We start from the raw sequence: 18,344 nt of genomic DNA on the forward strand, positions 1-18,344 counted from the left end.
CTATCTTTAGCCTCTGCTCAAACCAAAAACACATTGACAAACATTCATTTGCCCTGCCCAGCGTGTATGTTAACCCTATTCATTTTGGCCGATCCATATGTTCGGTGTACATGGGAACTAAAGGGCCTTTATGACCACTGGCTGGGGAAAACCACAGGCGGATGAGTGGCCCTGTACACTGCATTCTTTCAGAGGCCTCTGCCCGCTCACAGAGCTCCACCAGTGGGCTCTGCCTGCCTGCGAGAATCGGAGCGTGAAAAACTGAAAAATACATTGATTTGATGCCATGGGCTTTTCCACCAGCCTGCTCGCCAGCTAAAAGGCTCCCTCTGTTTACATTCAGGTCAATTAGAGCAGTCAACTCTTCAGAAAACACTGTGATAGTCGCCGTTGTGAAAAGGTATGTAATCTCTTTCTTCCTTTTTGTCACTGTTTGAAATGATTGAAAATGCTTGGCTTGGAGCAGGTCCGTGTAACCCTCTGATGTTCTTTAAACAACTGTTTGTCTTGTCGATGTTTCGGTGCTTACACGTGCTCTCCTTTTAAGGCCAGACAGAGAGGAAGCCTCTGTGATGCCACTGATCAATGCTGGCTTTAATAGGGTGAGTGACTCTGTCTTTAAATGTGTGTCTTCTACCGAATGCGTGCGTATTGATGTACTGATATGTTTTAATCTATCGGTATATAAGGCCGGAGTCCAGATTTGGACTGTGCATGAATTGCAAGTGGGATTTATTTTTTTGCCTTTTACCTGTGTTGCTCTGACTCTCAGAGATATGTGGAAAATGCCAATATGATGGCCTGCTACAATGAGCTGCTACAGTTGGAGCATGGAGAGGTGCGGGCACAGTTCAAATTGAGGTGAGTCACACCGTATCGGTGTGATGTCTGGTGTTGTAGTTAAATACACAGTGCCCTTATTTAAATGCTCGTGCACTGAGAGCAAGGCATCGGAAAGAACATGCTGACTTTCAATCCCAGTTTTAACTCCTGCTACATTTTTCTTGAAAGTTGATAAATGTTAAGCTACTTTTGCATTTCTTAACAATAATTCTGGTGCTGTTGTGTCTCTACACAAGGGCTGGCAATGCTATTTTCACAGCTCTAGAACAAAGCCAAGAGGCCATAGAGATCACTTCTGAAGATCAAGTTATTCAGGTGGGCTTTTGATAAACTTTTGCTTCTAGCTCAATTTTTGTCTCTCTCTCTCTTTCCCTGAACTTCCCCTCCTGTTTCTTCCTTTCACAATCTCTCCTGTTTAAGATCCTGTTTTCGTTCCTGTCATCTGAATGACCCATAATACTTTAGCCTGTGTTCTCATATTTACATATACAGTAGTATGTGTAGTATGTGCGAAGGTCTCGAGCTACCCCTCATTTGTTTATATTTTGATTCCAAGAATCCAGACTTTCTTGTATTTTTTTAAGTGCTCTTGAGCAGTAATTCTCCAGGGTTTTTGAAAGTTATGGATACACATACTGGACAACTCAACATCTAAAAAATTTAGATTATGTCTATAGGAACTTTGTTACTAGCAGCCTGTTGCAAAAAATAGATAATTTGTTCCAGTTTCTTTAAATTATTCTATGAAAAATGCTAAAGATTACATCATTTGACAGACATATTATTTTTGCACTAACAGGGTGATTCCCAAAGACCTATAAACCAAAGATTTGGCTTACCTTGGCATGGTGTGCAGTGTTTTCTTAGAAAAATTGAGGAAACTCAATAAGTAGAGGAGAAAGAAAGAAGCAGGCCTAAAAGAAAAGGCTACAGCAGATGGACAGTATCTAAAGGTCATGTCCTTTAGAAAAGGCAAAGACGAAATCTATTTTTCAAGGGGGTATTAATAAGTCATAAATAAACATATTATAATTATGATTATAAAAGGCCATTCTTAAAGGAGGGAAATGGGAGGAAAAAAATTAACCAAGAACTGGACTGAAAATCAGTGTTTATAGAGCGATCAATCAAAATTTGACATCTTTGATTCAACGTCAGTATGGGTGGAGGATGTCAGGAGGTACAACAGTCTGTGACTACAGCCATTTCAGTCGGTGGCGTTGGGATTCTTGTTAGACTTGCTGGATTTTGTTCCACCGTACCATATCATCTGCCATGGTCTGTCACAGTGAATAATGACAATGATGCCAAACACACTACCAGTGTAGTAAAAGCATACCTGGATAGAAAAACAGAATGGAGCGCTATCAGTCATGGATTGGTCTCCCCAGAGCCCAGATCTCAACATTGGATCCAAAGGGAGCCAACGTTCAAAGAAGAGCTTGGAATGTCCTACAAGAAGCCTGTAGAACTATTCCTGAAGACTATTTAAAGAAATGTCAAGAAAGTTTGCCCAAGAGTTCAGATTGTGTTGAAGGATAAAAGGTGGTCATACCAAATATTGACTTTCAGCCTCATTAGAACTGTATAAACTCTGTTTTTCCCTTTATATACTGTGTTTCCATGTATGTTTGCACAGGTTTCAATAAATTGCTCCACCTGTTTCACTTTTTCCTGGCAAAATATAAAGAAATTGGGGTTGCTCACTTTTGCATCTTGTATCAGTAGAGGTAGTGGTCTTAACTCATGGTCCATCTTTTAAACAGCAGACAACAGTCTCTTGTTGCCTCTCCTTGACAGTATGTGAATCCTGCCTACGAGTCCATTATGGGCTACCAACAAGGCGAGCTAATAGGGAAGGAAATAATAGAAGTGCCTAAAAGTGAGAAGAATAAGCCTGATCTCCTTGAAACGATAAACTCCTGCATACGCAAAGGAAAGGTAAAGTGCATTTATCAAATCATTTTATCGTTCGCATCTCACATTTCAGGTCATACACGTTTTTTTAAATTTAGTTTACTTCATCACAGACTTAATTTCATCAGGTAATATGTGAGGAGCTTTTTTTCTGATTGGTTATACATATACAGTTTTGGCATGTCATGTGTGTGCTGTAAGTCTGCACCACTGGTCATCCAGTACCTCCGTTTCATGTGCATAAGAGCAGCGGTTGATGTGCTGTAATCTCACTACACAGAGAGCGAAGGTCAGTCGCAGACAGGCTAACAGCAGGAAGGGTCTTTTCAAGCTACTAAGGTAGTCTGTGGGGAGGGGGTGACATGAAACAAGAGCACTGGACTCCAGGAGCGTGCCCCTTCCCCATTAAAGCAAGTGGCTGCCATCTGAAATACACTGACCTACCTCCTACCTCCCCCCCAATCTGCAGCGCAAACACCAACCGAGCTCCACACCTATTTATCGGATGTTTTCAAGTCTTATATTTTCAGTTTTTGTGATAAATAGTTAAATAATTGGTCACATGACTTATTTTTATGTTTTCCAGGAATGGCAGGGGATTTACTATGCCAAAAAGAAGAATGGAGACAGCATTCAGCAAAATGTGAAGATCACACCTGTAATTGGGCAGGGAGGGTGAGTGGGTGTTTTGGAAATCTTGCTCCTGTAGTCTGATTTAATGTAAATGACCTGTTCAGCAACAGAATGATTACACTGTAATGATTATTCAGTTTAGGTTTCTCTTTTGTGTTAATATGCTTTTGTCTTTCACAGAAAAATCAGACACTATGTGTCTATCAACAGGCCTTTAAATGATAATAATAAGGTGAGATGTGTTTCTAGTTGTTAATGAAGAATGATGTGAGCTTTTTGCTTTTCATCATGTTGCTTTTCCACTATGTCCATGCAGACTGATAAATCCAGTGAACGTGTGCAGGCAGAGTCTCAGACAGGTGAGATCCATTAAATGTTGACCATATCCTCCGTCCAGTTAAAATTTGTGCCAGAATTCACACAAGGTTTCATGATTTCACGGCCAAGCTGCTGGTCATTAGAAAGATCAACATACAGTGCTTTTTTATTTTTATTTTTTTATTTTATAAGAATACATGCAGTTGGGAGCTTTGTGAAGTCAGACTTTGGAAATATTTTAGCAAATATATTGCACCATGCCAGCAAAAATTATTGCTTTCTATAATCACAACCCAAACTTTAAACCTTAGATTAACAGAGTGTGCAGTCCTGCTTTATCTAGCTGAGAAATATCTCACGAGGAATGAATTCTGTCTTTTTGTTTACCTTGAAAAGGTCATTCATATTTTCACTTTCTCTCAACTGGACTATTGTTTCTCGTTGTATTGTGGACTGAAGTGTAAGGCCAATTCACAGCTGCAACCGATATCAAAATGCAGCAGCTTGACTTCTGACAGGCAAACAAAACGGGGATCATATCGTTCCTGTGCTGGCGTCACCAGCTCACTGCGAAAAATTGATTTTGAAAATCTTCCTTCTTGTCTGGGAAGCCTTACAGCTACAAGTAAAAGTTGGTGAACTCTTTCAGATTACTGGAAAGTGCAAGTGACATTTAGCATGCAGACAAACGGGGGGAAAGTTCCTACTGTTGATAAATTCAAATAAAATTCAATGATAATTAATGAAATAAACAAACAAGAGGGTGCTATCCAAAAGCACTATATGTGTAGCTAAAACATGATGAGATCTTTTCCCCTGATAGACTACTGTTGATCTAAAATAGTTTACAACCCCGTCAACAAGCTACACCATAACACTGGGTGGAAATTTTCTTCATTGCCTTAAAAACACACACTTCTGTAGCATACTTGCATCTGGGAACAGTCCCCAGGAAATGCTCTGTTTATTCCTGCATGTTTGAGACTCTCACCTACGTTAGAAACTGTCAGAACGTGTTGTAGGATGGACTTCCACAACACACAAAATGTCTAAGAGTGATATTACTGTAAAACAGCTGTAACGTCTACTGTTGCTTTTCAGTTTTCTTCTAGCAGCATATTTGTTCTGACATAAACTGTATTAGATTTCACTTTCTTGGCTCTTTCTTTTTGTCCCACTTTGAATATTCAACTTTGCATATTCATCCATATAAAAATAAAAATAATTGCGAGAAACAAAACAACCATGGAACTTTTTTTTTTTTTTTTTTTTTTTTTTTTAAATAGATAAAAGTACAGATTTCTACATACTGAGACATTTCTTCCTCTAGCCAAAGATCAGTCATATTCCTGCCACATCTCAATTTTGTCTGCTTGCATTTGCTAATGAAAGGTGTTTTCTTCTCCCCAGACATACAATCCAGTAAGCACAAAGACCGGAGGAAAGGCTCTCTGGATGTAAGATCCACAACATCTCGAGGGAGCGATGGTGAGCGTGAAAGGAGACGGATGATGGAAACTCTGGCCGTTTCGTGTCAGCTTATGAAACATTCCCTATTGTCTGTTTACATCAATTGTTGATTGGATGCACACACAAACACACTAATTAGAAAGTGGTTGGGGAAAACTGCTGCCTACCTAACTTGTGCTTGAACTACACAACTTTCACAGTTTGCTGAAAATCAATGTGATTTTTTTTTTTGTCTTCTTCTTCCAGGGAGCTCACAGCGAAGGCACTCGTCAATGGCTCGTATCCACTCCATGACTATAGAGGCTCCCATCACTAAGGTGGGTACATTTCCTTCCTCATCATCCCTCTCAGCCTCCATCATATGATTAGCACTTTGTTTTGATGTTTTAGATCTCATGACCGAACTCTTGGATTATAAAAATTGCCACGACTGCCATGAGCACTTTTTGAAGAGCTACCAGCACTGAGTGTAGAGGTCACACACACTATGTTAAGAGTAGACAAGCTGATAAAATGCCAGATTTTATGCACAAGACACTAAAGCATGTTGGACGGGAATGACCTGCCGTTTTACTGGTTTATGCAGTTTGCAGGCTGGATAGTCGGAACAGAAAAAGTCCCCAGGGATGGGTCATATGACACACTGCAGTTCCTCTGCTGTATCATTTGACTGTGTAGTCAGTCCCTGTAGGCGTCATCCTCACCAGAATAAAGCGCTGATAGTACTGCGGGTACTGTGTGTGTTTATGTGTGTGTAAGCGAATTAACTGGAACTTCTGTTCTTGCGCATGTTTGCTGACCTCGCCCATAGGTGCCCATTGCTAAAGCCGCCTCAGCCTTCTGAGTAGAAATGAAAATATCTCTGCTTTTGAGCTCCTATTTAAATACTAATTTACTTAAAGAAACATTTTGATATTGTACTGTAATTAGTTACTGAGCAAGAGCAGGTCATACAGACATATGAAAAAGAGAGTACAACCTTGACAGAGGGTGTACTATGTATCAGGAGATAAAGAATTATCTGTTCCTCAGCAGGTTTTGAAATTTGGTAAACACAACCCCAGATGGAAAACAAAACGTGACATATTAGACGGTAGCAGTATTTATTTAACAAAAACTAAGCCAAAATGCAGAAGGTTGCATGTGAAAAACAAAACAAAAGAAAACCTACATGCATGCTTACTTCTTACACAGGAAGATTGAAGTCACAGTTTTGGCGGTTTACTGGTCTGGAGCATTCAGGTGTGCCAAAGATGAAAGACATCCGCAGTGATTGTAGAGAAGCAATTGTTGCTGCTGTGACATTACATTGTGTATTATAGCTAGAGGAGTGCACTGGTAATCTGCGAAACTGATGTTTGTTTGGTTTTTATTGTTGTTGTTTTATTTTTTTTTACAGAGGATACATTTACTTTTCACAAATAAACAAAATTTGTACATTTCCAAAGAGTCATCTAGCTGTATTTGTGACCCTTTTTTCTTTCCAATTTACACGTGTGTATGCCTGAAACTACAAGGGACAGAGCCTTTTTAGTCTGGCCCCAGAGGCTTTCAAATGGCCCAAATAAAGTGATGCTAGTTTAATGTGCATTGTTTGAAACACACTTTTATTGGAGAATTTATGATTATTTTTATTTTATTTGTACTTGGTTCAACGTACATGTCATTTATAATCATGTTTACAGGAGGGACTTTTACTTTTTACCTCTCCTCTTGTATATACTACATCATCAACATAATAATAATAATAATGACGATGATGATGATAATACTTATAATATTTCATTACACAGGTAATCAACATCATTAATGCAGCACAGGAAAGCAGTCCTATGCCTGTTGCTGAGGCCTTGGATCGGGTACTGGAGATCCTAAGGACCACTGAGCTCTACTCTCCACAGCTGGGAACCAAGGATGAAGATCCCCACACAAATGACCTTGTAGGCGGGCTGATGACGGTAAGTCGCAGATCCTTTAAGAAGTTTGAAACAACCTGTTTCCTCCATCTGCCAATGAATCAGTTCCTATATGACGACTCTTGAATAGCCAGGATGCCTGCACTATGAATGCCCACGATGTGGTAACGTAAAAGCACGCATTTTGGGAACGTCCTTGAATGTGGCCCTCGTATTTTTGCAAATATATCAATTCGTATTTTGGGAGACGGTAAGAGAGCGGGAGGCAAAAAGCGACTCACAGACAGCAATGGTGAAGAACAGAAGTAGAAAGAGTGCCAAGTTGGCAGTCTTGGCAACAACCCCAGAGGAAGTGTTAGATTGTCCTTTGTGCTCCTGTAGGCTGGAGAGGAAAGCCCACCCCACCCTTTCTTTCTCCCCCCGCTCCCTCCCTCTCTCTCTCTCTCTCTCTCTCTCTCTCTCGCTGCACACATGAACCTTTTCCTCTCGACTCCACAGGCCTGGAAACATCCTGTTCTTTGGATCCGATGAATAAGCATGGCTTTACTTATATATGTCCACTGCGGAAACACAAGAGCATAGAGGTGTTGGTCCTTCGCCAGAAAGATTTATTCTGCATAGGTGATAAAGCTAATGGAATCCGAAAACCATGAGGCGTCTGTGATTAGGAGATTATTTATACACAATCGTACTGGTTTATGAGGCGCCTAGCCGAATTTGTGCTTTGCTGAAATGATAGGTGTCCAGTTTGTTACGGTGAACGGGATGCTGGCTCTGAACTTAAACCGCCCAGTGAACATTAAGAGAGGAGCTGTCATCTTTCTGGGTGAAGAATTCTTAAAATAGCCAGCGTGTAGCAGAGGCAACGCCACCATGAGACAATGCTGGGGTCAAAGATGAGCCAGTCTCCTCTTCCTTTTTCACTTGTGAAGTAAACATTTCACTGTGTGACACACACCCATGGACTCACCAACACCCAGTAGATATATCTAGCATGAGAATGACTGGATGATAGAAGTCTGTAATTTTCATTGCTGGCGAGTTGGAGAAAGAACTTGAAAGTTGATGTTCATAATGTTATAGGTGAATTCTATTTTTTTTTTTTTTTTTTTTTTGTTAATTTGGTTATTTTCCATCAGTGTGTCGATTGTGCCTTTGTCGGCCATGCTGACTTTGGCTGACTTGTGAAATTTGAAATATAGTTGAGCAGAGACAGGAAGCCAACTATCTGCTACAAAGTGATGGGCAACAGGTGAACGGCTTTATATGTCGATAGGGCTCGAGGTGCTGTGGCTACTCAGGCTTTGCTTTGAGTTGCATGGCTGTCCTGTTAACGAGCAGGGAAAGCCAGCTGATCCGCATTGTGTCCAAAATGTCATGGCAGTCCATTCAAGAGCTATTTATAATATTTGTAAATTACCTTTCAAATTCTTAACACACAGTGTGTTCAGCACAGCTGGTACAAATCACAGTCCTAGCAGAGCCGGATCATTACGCTTCTCACCACGTGTTTGATTATTTGGGTGATGAAGTGTTACCCCACTGATAAGCTCCATTTGCTATCACAGCATGCATCAATGCCCAGAGGAAGACAAATGTCATGATGAAATCATTCGATGCAGATTATATGACCTGCGAACATAACTTATCACAGTGTTATTTCTGACTCGGTCAGTTCAGAAATATGTTTCTCTTTTGACTGCGTGTTGGTGTCATTAATAAGCTCAATTTGGCCATGTCATCCCTCTTTGTGCAAGTGGGGAAACTGGCGCGAACTGTCGGCTTAACATGGCCTTTAAAACTGTGTCACCACAGCACAGATGGAAGAACACTCATAAAGGCAGGAACAACAGGTCTATTTCTACATTTGTCATTTTTTCTTCTTTCTTTTTTGCACTCTCGCGTTACTTGAAATGCACTTCCTTAAAGAGCTGTTGAGACTAATCCAAAATCCAACCACCTGCTTCTTATTTAAATCACATTAAACGCAGGTGATAACTGAAGTTCATCTTTTGAACATGCGTTGCTGGGACTGCTGTTTTGGTTTAATGATTTATTGGCTTTTTAACTACCAAATTAAAATGACTCATAGGTTGTGTGTAGATAATATTACATTTTTAATTATTTTTTTTAATTTACTATTGACATGGAGATTCTTCCTGACTTGTGGCTCATTCATATGTCATTCATGCTGTTTTGTGAGTCGCTAAAAACATTTGTGATGGTTGAATCCAGATGTTCAGGCTGATCTGGCACAGATTTCTTTAAAGTCCGAGCTGGTGTGTGTGTGTGTGTGTGTGTGTGTGTGTGTGTGTGTGTGTGTGTGTGTGTGTGTGTGTGTGTGTGTGTGTGTGTGTGTGTGTGTGTGTGTGTGTTCCAAATGGCTTAATTTTCCAAAGATAACTTTTATATAACATCTAATGCAATTTTTTCAACTCTTTCTCTCTACCTGCAATCCCTAAAACACTTTGTTTCTGGTCTACAGGATGGTTTACGCAGGTTGTCAGGAAATGAATACATCTTTTCCACCAAACGTGAGTTTACATAATGCATAATGCAATTTTGACACAGAGTACAGATTTTTCATTACATTTTCTTTCCAGCTTCAGTGTATATTATATATTTTTGTACATTTTGTGTATTTTGTATCTTATATTGCTCAACTGCCTGCATCTTTTTTTTTTAAAAAAACATCCTAGTTCCCTTCCTCCCTTTCCTCTTCATTTGAATTCCTCCTTTGTCGTGTCTTCCTTTTCCTCACAGAGCCCCACCATCTCCCCAGTCACCTGACAACTCCTCTGTCGTTAAACGACATCCCCCCTCGAATCGCCCAGACCATGGAGAATGAGGACTCTTGGGACTTTGACATTTTCAACTTGGAGGCGGCGACCCTGAAACGGTGAGGCTGAACCTGTTTAATGCTGCAGGATTGATTTGTGTGTTTTTTGGGGGAAAAATAAAAAGAAGACTCACAATGACAGCTTGTGTTAAAGTTTCATGTTCAATCATCCCACAGGCCTCTGACCTACTTGGGCCTGAAGATCTTCTCCCGCTTTGGAGTCTGTGAGTTCCTAAACTGCCCTGAAGCCACTTTGCGCTCCTGGCTACAAGTCATTGAAGCGAACTACCACTCGAGTAACTCCTACCACAACTCTACCCATGCAGCTGATGTCCTGCATGCAACGGCCTATTTTCTCTGCAAGGAGAGGGTCAAGGTAAATTAATAATGTTAGTTTTAAAAAGTATATTACAAATTAAGCTCATATTTCCTAATTACTTGTATAATTTAGAATTAAAAACAATGTTCACTTATGGTTTATGTGAATTATCTTAGGTCAGAACCAGATGTTATAGATGGATAAAATAGTTATTTAAAGCTTCAGCAGTCTGCCCTACTTTTGTTTGCAAGAGTTCACCATTTCTGATTTTTGGACCCAGACCTCTACAAGTAACTAAATGCTGGAAGGTAACACAGCCAGACACAAGTCTCAACACAGTCTTGGGTGTCACTTGTCCTGTCTGAGTCTACTTTATCCTAAAAAGTCTTGGTTTTGTCCAAGTGTGTCAGTAGCTCAGTATTTGTTGGGTGATGTGCAGTGGCTAAAGCTGCTTACCAAACCGTCTATTTCTGAACTCAGTGGAGTGATCTTTCATTGGCTTAGCCCGTAAACAGTGTAGTTATATCACCAGAGTTAATAAATCCCTTGAAATCTGCAGGGTTAGCAGGTTTAAAATCTGTTATGTACTGTTGTATAGCATACTCTTTAAATGTCTTAAATATACCTCAAATCAAAAGTAGAACAAAGCTTTAAAAAAAACAAAAAAACAAAAACCAAGTGCTTTAAAGACTAAATGATTTTCGGTTTCTGGCTAGCATTAGACATGAAATGTGTATTATGATAAAAGAATACTGTGCAAAAGTCTTGAGCCACTCCTTGTTTCTTTCTGTTATGCTTCCAAGGAGTCAGACTTTCTTGTGTTATTATTTTATTATTATTATTTTATTTATATTTTTACAGCGGTCATATTTTACTCCACTTAACACTGACCTTTGAATCAGCCCAGCATAAAATGCATCTAGCTCAAGCAATGAACCAGCATTGTGTCCACATGTAACAGACAAGTCAGCAAGCAGTCTGTCACAAAAACAACATTTTTTCCCACTTCTTCAGTCGAATCTATGAAAAATGTCAAAGATAACTCAGTTTGATGGACATATAGCTTTTTCTCACCAACACGATGACTCCCAAAGAACTGTTTGCTGAAACTTGGCATTTATTCAGCATGGTGCAGTACATGTTCTTAAAAAATGTGAGGAAATTGGACAAGTGGGGGGCAAAAGAAGAAATGACAGCCCTAAAAACACTATATAGATGAACAGTTTTTGAAAGTCATGTCTTTAGGAAAGAGGAACAAATCCAGCAAACGATCTGAGAGATAAATCTGAATCCTCAGCTGATTCATTTCCTGCTCACTGAAGTCTCATCAGAAATGGTCTCAGTGGAAGGGTGGCTGTCAAGAAAGCTTTTCGTAAGGAAGGGAAACGGGGAGAAAATTACACCAGAACTGAAATGAAAATCAGTGACCACAGGTCTTAATAAATGATGAATCCAAATTGGAAAATTTTGGTTCAAATTGTTGTTGTTTGTACGGAGGAGGTCAGGAGAGAGGTACAACAATGAGTGTGAGCAGCCATCTATAAAACACGGTGGAGGTTCTCTCATAGTTTGGGGCTGCATCTCAACAAATGTTGTTGGGAATATAAAAAAAAACTGATGGAATTATAAAATCTGAAAATGCTGTCAGATCTACTATGCAAAACCAGCTGGAAACATTGGCTTCATTTTTAGCACACTGCCAGTGCAGTAAAAGCAAACCTGGATAGAAGAACGCACAGTGGAACAATATCAGTCATGGATTGGACTCCCCAGACCCCGGATCTCAACGTTATTAAAGCAGTGTGGGATCATCTTGACAGAGAACTGAACAAAGATGGAAATGTTTGTTATATAAATGTTATAATAGTAGAAGGTTATACTGTGCCAACTGTTAGTATAGCTTATCATTCACCTGATAACGATTAGGCTATTCAAATGCCAACCTTCAACTTCATTGGCTTCTACCAACAGCAAAGTCTGGATCCCATTGATGAGGTGGCCGCCCTGATTGCTGCTACCGTGCACGATGTGGACCACCCAGGCCGTACCAACAGCTTCCTTTGCAATGCAGGAAGCGAGCTGGCCATCCTCTATAATGACACAGCTGTACTAGAGAGTCACCATGCCGCACTGGCCTTCCAGATCACCACGAGAGATGATAAGTGCAACATCTTCAAAAACATAGAAAGGTAGGAGATTTATGATGTGGCCGTCTGTGCGCTTGCTTTTACTGCCAGTAGCTCTGTAAAACACCACAAGTTCCCCAAACATAAATGTATTAGGTGTCCAGACTTTAAGCTTTTTCCCTAATAACTGAGTTAAGAGGAAGAATTTTTAGGATGTAGCTACATTTGAAGCCTCAAGGCCTAAATTAGTTATCGTTTATACTAGACATCAAGCTGTCTAATCTGCTGTCACTGTGTGCTCAAAGGGCTAATATTTGCCACACAGCCTTTGCTTGCACAGAGTTGAAAAAACGATTACTACATTTCTATTTTGGGATGAATTATTTATTTCAGTTTAAGTGAATTTGCTGACTTTTGATCAGATAAACCATGATTCCAGGTATTTTATTTTACTGTTGTTTTTTTTTGTTTTTGTTTTTGTTTCTTCATGCTCTATAAAATCTTTAGATTTTGCAACATGTAAGGTCAGGCTCATTTATATTTAACATATGGAAGCACTTTGAGACACGCACATGATCTGAAGTATCATAGGACTTAAGTCTCCATACGCACTGATGAAAGTGATACTGTGTGTTTGTGTGCTGACAGCAGCCGGGTAGTAATGTGATTTGAGTCCCAAAACAGAATAGCTCACATTTGCTGGTCCCCTCCAAGGGAGAAGGTGAACAAAGCATTCATTCATGGCCACTGTCACTGTAGTGAAGGGGAAAACTGTTCACACGGGTTTCCAGGCTATTTACCACACTGTCATCTCACTCTCTGTTTTCACTTCTCCCCGTCTTTCTCTCCCTTACCCACGTGATTCCTGTCCACACTCTCTCTCAAGGAATGAATATCGAACATTACGACAGGCCATCATTGACATGGTGCTCGCAACTGAGATGACCAAACACTTTGAGCATGTCAACAAGTTTGTCAACAGCATCAACAAACCACTGGCTGCTCTGGAGGAGAATGGGGTGAGAATGAAATTGAAACACTCTTAAATGATTTTTAATATAGATTTCATACCTGTGAGGAAATATAATTTCCCTTTTTTCCCCTTTTCCCCCCCTAAATAAACCAGATAATGATACACCAACAGTAAGCGAGCCACAGTGTCTTCAGGGCTTAGGGAGATGATGATACTGGTGTTTGCTGTGGTACAGATGTCTTTGTGGGGGGAGAGTTTTGCAACTTGGTACCATCTTTCTCATCCCTGTGTGGAATGCTCAACACAGACATTTAAAAGCTGTATTTCTTTTTTAAGTGTAGGATTTTTAGAGGGCTTGTGCATTTGTGTCTGATGTAAAATGTGATGAAGGTCAGGTTTGGTTAATAAAAGAGTGCCTTGAGGGAAAAACATAATATCGTTTGACTGTAAGACAAAACACAAAGATCGGGAATAAAATAACTGTGCTAGGGGAAACAGATCTTCTTCTGCAGGTTGGTTTAACATTACTCTCAGTGAATTCAGTCTTGTAACATAAAGTACAACTCATATCATGTGACTTCATGAAGATTGCTGTGCTCATTTACATGGAAGTGTAACTCATAATTAAACGACTAGAAGACTAAACCCTATCAGCTGCCAGGGCTGCTCTTTGTAAAGACATATCAGGTTATTCGTGAAGTAGTTCACTTGTAAGGTGCTGTTGATTTTAACTAAAAACTTAAATTTGAGTTTATTTTGTGGTAAATGTTTGCTTTTTCTTTTCTTCTTTCTTTATATACAGGGAAACAACGATGAGGAATCTGTCAAAAGCATCTTGACATCCCCCGAGAATCGCATCCTTGTCAAGCGGATGCTGATTAAATGTGCAGACATATCCAATCCATGTAGGCCTCAGGAGCTCTGTATAGAATGGGCTGGACGAATCTCAGAGGAGTATTTTGCACAGGTGATTAGAGGGGGGAAACAAATAACATAGTGTTGAATGCGTGTGGAAATGGATCCAGCAGGAAGCAGCTGTAATGTGTTTACTGGGATTGATGACTCCTTGCGCTCTTATCTCTGATGCAGACTGACGAGGAGAAGAGACAAGGTCTACCGGTGGTCATGCCTGTGTTTGACAGAAACACTTGTAGCATCCCAAAGTCCCAGATTTCCTTCATAGACTACTTCATTACAGACATGTTTGATGCATGGGACGGTAAGTCTGCACAGCATGACATAAAAAGTACTTTTATATCTATATTTGTGTCAATTCCTATGCATGCACAGGATCAATATTCGTAGGAGGTTCAGTTATTCGCTGTAATGTGATTAGGTGGCATTTGTCTTTCACTGTCATAATAAAATTCTCAGTGTTATTAGATCACAGCAAACATACTCGGTGTTTGGTGCCATCAAACATGGCCTTTTGTTGCCTTGTAAAGAAATTAATCCAAAGGCTCATACTGTAGGCAGATACACTATAGATGTTATCATCCTGGTAAGCTTGCTAGTGTTGTCTAACTTGGATGGAATGGCACGCCCGTAGACTGTTAGGGAGCATCACATGCACATAGATGTCTTCTAATTAGTGCTAGCTCACAAATAAAATAGTCCTACATTTTCACACAGCCATGTTATTATCAGATAATCATTAAAAAAAATGCTGCAAAAGGCACCGAAACCACAAACACAGTTGAGAGGACTAGTTCAGTGACTTCAGTTGGTGACACAGCTTGCATTGGCTGCTGTAGCAGTAGCCATGCTCTATATCTGCTTGTATAACCAAGGGGTTATTCACTTGGGGTGGGCTGTGATGCTTCAATTGTTTAGAACCACTCTTAAGTGGCAATTAGGTTTGCTCTAAAGTCCAATCGTGCTCTTTTCTCCATGTCAAAGCCGACGGCCGACACACCATTTGGGGGCAGAGGAGGTTATTCATTCTCCATAATGTGCCCCAAACATACAGGGGACAAAGAAAATGGAGTTTATTCCTCACTTTCTGTAATGGTAAATTATTACTTATAAAGTGCTTTTCTACAAGCCTCATTCACCCTGTCATACAAGCACTTTTTTTTTCCCCTCCACCTAAGTGCTTTGTCTAACATTCATACATACACTCATACTCCAGTGCATGCATCAGGGGCAACGTTGAGTTCAGTACCTTGCCCGAGGATACTTCGACGTTCAGAGTGAAGTAGCCGGGGAATCGATCCACCGACCTTCCGACTGGTTTACGACCCGCGCTATCTAATTAAAGTTGGTGCCGACATACAACGCTAACTGATTTATCCCCCTGTAATTAGTTAGCATGCATGTGAGTGGAGGGATGACAGCTGAAGAGCCAAAATGGTGGATAACGTCAGTGTTATGTTTTCATTCTCTTTTCTGTTTTTTCTTGTGTGCCCGTGCACACACAGACACGTCTGTATTGCAAGTGTTGGTTATTTGTGCAGAAATGACATGAAACTATAGCGAGGCAGATTCAGTTTATTATGACTCTCATAATAATAATATTAATTTGATCCATCACTTTTATTGGGTATTCGGCCATTGGTAGAACCAAAGTGGCCGTCGGAGGAACTGCAGTTTTTGTCACGTTCTGCTGTCTTCATTTTTCAGCGCCAGGTGCTGCTGCTTGTTTTTATACTGTGACAGTGAGATAGAGATGTTTATTAAATATAAATGTGTCGTACTATCTTTGAAACAAAATGTAGTCTTTAAGCCCCATCTTGGTTTTTCTTCTCCCCAGCTTTTGCAGACCTCCCCAATCTTATGCAGCACTTGGACAACAACTTCAAGTATTGGAAAGGCCTGGATGAGAGGAAGCTGCACAGCCTGCGACCACCTCCCGAGTAGGTGCTGCAGTGTTTGTGCCCTGGGACTCTGTAATCTGAGGCAGACCTCTCTCTCTCTCTCTTGGCTGGGGGGGGTCTCTCTCCCTGCCAGCCCAGCCAGCCAAGGGGCTTCCTCGCCTTCACTCTCCTGCTTCCGTAGCACACCGAGCGTCCACATGTCCGTCCATACAGAGAACCACAGAAGGACTTCCTTCCTGACAGGCAGTTGCAGCTGTAATGCTGCGGGCTTTACGAGCCTGTCGTACGCGAACTGTGACAAACAGACACGGACACGCAGCATCCTTACGAACTTCTTGTGCCTCTCAGGCAATTGCAGTGTAGCTGGTCAAGTGACATGACTGAAAGAGGGTCATTACCGGTCTTCTGGCGAAGCACCCGTCCCTCCCCGATCGCCACGTGGGCACTCCTGTCTGCCTGTGAAGTTGCTGTTTGAGTAAAAACTGCTTGTTTACTGAAAAGACTCGATGGAAGCGTGGTCTGGATGAAAAAAGGTATCTTTTCAAACCAGGCCGTGAAATCACTTTTGACCTCCATTCCTGTGCTCGCAGCAAGGCAGGACTGCTCTTTCAACCCCCTGGAGGTCACACCATGAAAGAACACTCCACTGCTTTTCTTTGTTTTTTTTGTTTGTTTGTTTGTTTGTTTGTTTTTGTTTTGGGGCAATATTCACACGTGTCCGAGAGAAACCCAACCAAGTTGACACATAGCTGTCTTAGCAGACATGTGAGAGGAGATGCTTTCTTTATGGGTCGGGGGGGGTGGACCTTTCTCTTAGGCCACCGCTGAGAGACAAAAACCTCAACATCACAATCGTAGGTATCTAACTGCAGATGATTTGGTGTGTACATTTTTCTTAAGATGTTCCATATTTTCTATATAAAAATTCCTAAATGAATTAGTTGACGAGAACAAAATGAATTTATGAAGAGCAAGAAAAGCCAAAGCTAATGAAGACAAATACTACTATAACTCTCGAAAATTCACAATTATTATTCATATGAAGCATTACCATATTAAACTTTTGTTTTTAATTTTCTTATCAAAAGTACAGTACCAGTTTGAATGAACACTTTTGTATTGCACTGTAAACAATATTAGAAATGTCTACGTCTCAGTGATTTGTCCAGGGATGGGATGTTGCATTGGAGAATAAGCTGTTATTGTTGATCATCGGGAGTTTGCGTGCGTGCGTGTGTGTGTGTGTGTGTGTGTGTGCGCGTGTGGGTGTGTTTTGGTTGTTGCTGCGAGTGCGTGGGTGTATTCATTGTTGCAACAATCCCTTGCTCTTGGTTTAATGCTGTAAACCGCTTGACATTTGACAACAGCAGAAATATGTGAAAACATTTTGGACTTGAAAAATTTTGTCTCCCAGAAATTTTTGTATCTGGTTTATCCTACTGAAAAGACTGCCTTATTTTATACAATATTTATACAGTACATCCCACTGTGCAACTGCAACAGACATCTGGAGTTTTTATTATGACATAGTCAGAAGGTTATGTTCAAGGAAATCTCAATATTTTTATAGACAATGAATTTTACACTGGATTTACAGCAAAAGAGATCAACCATTATAGCTATCTGAATACTTTTGAATGGGATGGTCACGCAGAGCATGTATACAGAGAACTAAATGGTTAAGAAGGATGTGGATCGCAGAGTTGTCTATCACTGTCTTTAAGCAGTCTCCTGAAGGCCAGCTTGTATTGATTTTCTTTTTCTTTTTTTTCTTCTTTCTTTCTTTTTTTTTTTTTTTTTTTTTTTTGGATCAAACATCATTCTATTTTGGCCACTTGTCCAACATCCTTCTGCACAGACCCAGGGAACAGCTTTTTGTTCAAGGTTGGATTCAGATTAGGATACTAATATATGTTAAAGATTGTCGCTTATTAAGAATATTTCCTCTTTAAACAGTATATTAAATGCCATAACAGCTAAGCAAATGGTGGTTAACAAGATGCGCTGACCACGATTATCGTTCTTTCTCTCAAATGACAGAAATGTACACGCAATCAGGGGATTTGTTTGTTCCTTCTGATACACATTGGTCTGAAGGCACGGGAAAAAAATTTAGAAACTATTCAATGAAAAATAAAATAATGTCAATTATATATTTAATGTCTATGATTCAA

The 18,344-nt window shown here is 40.3% G+C and overlaps 1 protein-coding gene across 1 annotated transcript in view; it reads left to right on the top strand.

Moving 5' to 3' along the window:
- Window positions 1-18,344, top strand: part of pde8a (phosphodiesterase 8A) — a 51,383-nt gene extending 33,039 nt beyond the window's left edge. The window contains exons 4-22 of the mRNA XM_063472919.1: window positions 344-400; window positions 548-602; window positions 773-861; window positions 1,080-1,158; window positions 2,644-2,784; window positions 3,347-3,435; window positions 3,574-3,625; window positions 3,710-3,752; window positions 5,122-5,199; window positions 5,428-5,498; window positions 6,975-7,139; window positions 9,583-9,631; window positions 9,861-9,996; window positions 10,114-10,312; window positions 12,227-12,444; window positions 13,268-13,400; window positions 14,157-14,321; window positions 14,444-14,573; window positions 16,107-18,344. Coding sequence (XP_063328989.1) covers window positions 344-400; window positions 548-602; window positions 773-861; window positions 1,080-1,158; window positions 2,644-2,784; window positions 3,347-3,435; window positions 3,574-3,625; window positions 3,710-3,752; window positions 5,122-5,199; window positions 5,428-5,498; window positions 6,975-7,139; window positions 9,583-9,631; window positions 9,861-9,996; window positions 10,114-10,312; window positions 12,227-12,444; window positions 13,268-13,400; window positions 14,157-14,321; window positions 14,444-14,573; window positions 16,107-16,213 — 2,056 coding nt within the window. The 3' untranslated portion in view covers window positions 16,214-18,344. The remainder of the gene's footprint in view (window positions 1-343; window positions 401-547; window positions 603-772; window positions 862-1,079; window positions 1,159-2,643; window positions 2,785-3,346; window positions 3,436-3,573; window positions 3,626-3,709; window positions 3,753-5,121; window positions 5,200-5,427; window positions 5,499-6,974; window positions 7,140-9,582; window positions 9,632-9,860; window positions 9,997-10,113; window positions 10,313-12,226; window positions 12,445-13,267; window positions 13,401-14,156; window positions 14,322-14,443; window positions 14,574-16,106) is intronic.

The sequence above is a fragment of the Pelmatolapia mariae genome, linkage group LG1 (genome assembly GCF_036321145.2).
Source record: "Pelmatolapia mariae isolate MD_Pm_ZW linkage group LG1, Pm_UMD_F_2, whole genome shotgun sequence".
NCBI classification, from domain to species: Eukaryota; Metazoa; Chordata; class Actinopteri; order Cichliformes; family Cichlidae; genus Pelmatolapia; species Pelmatolapia mariae.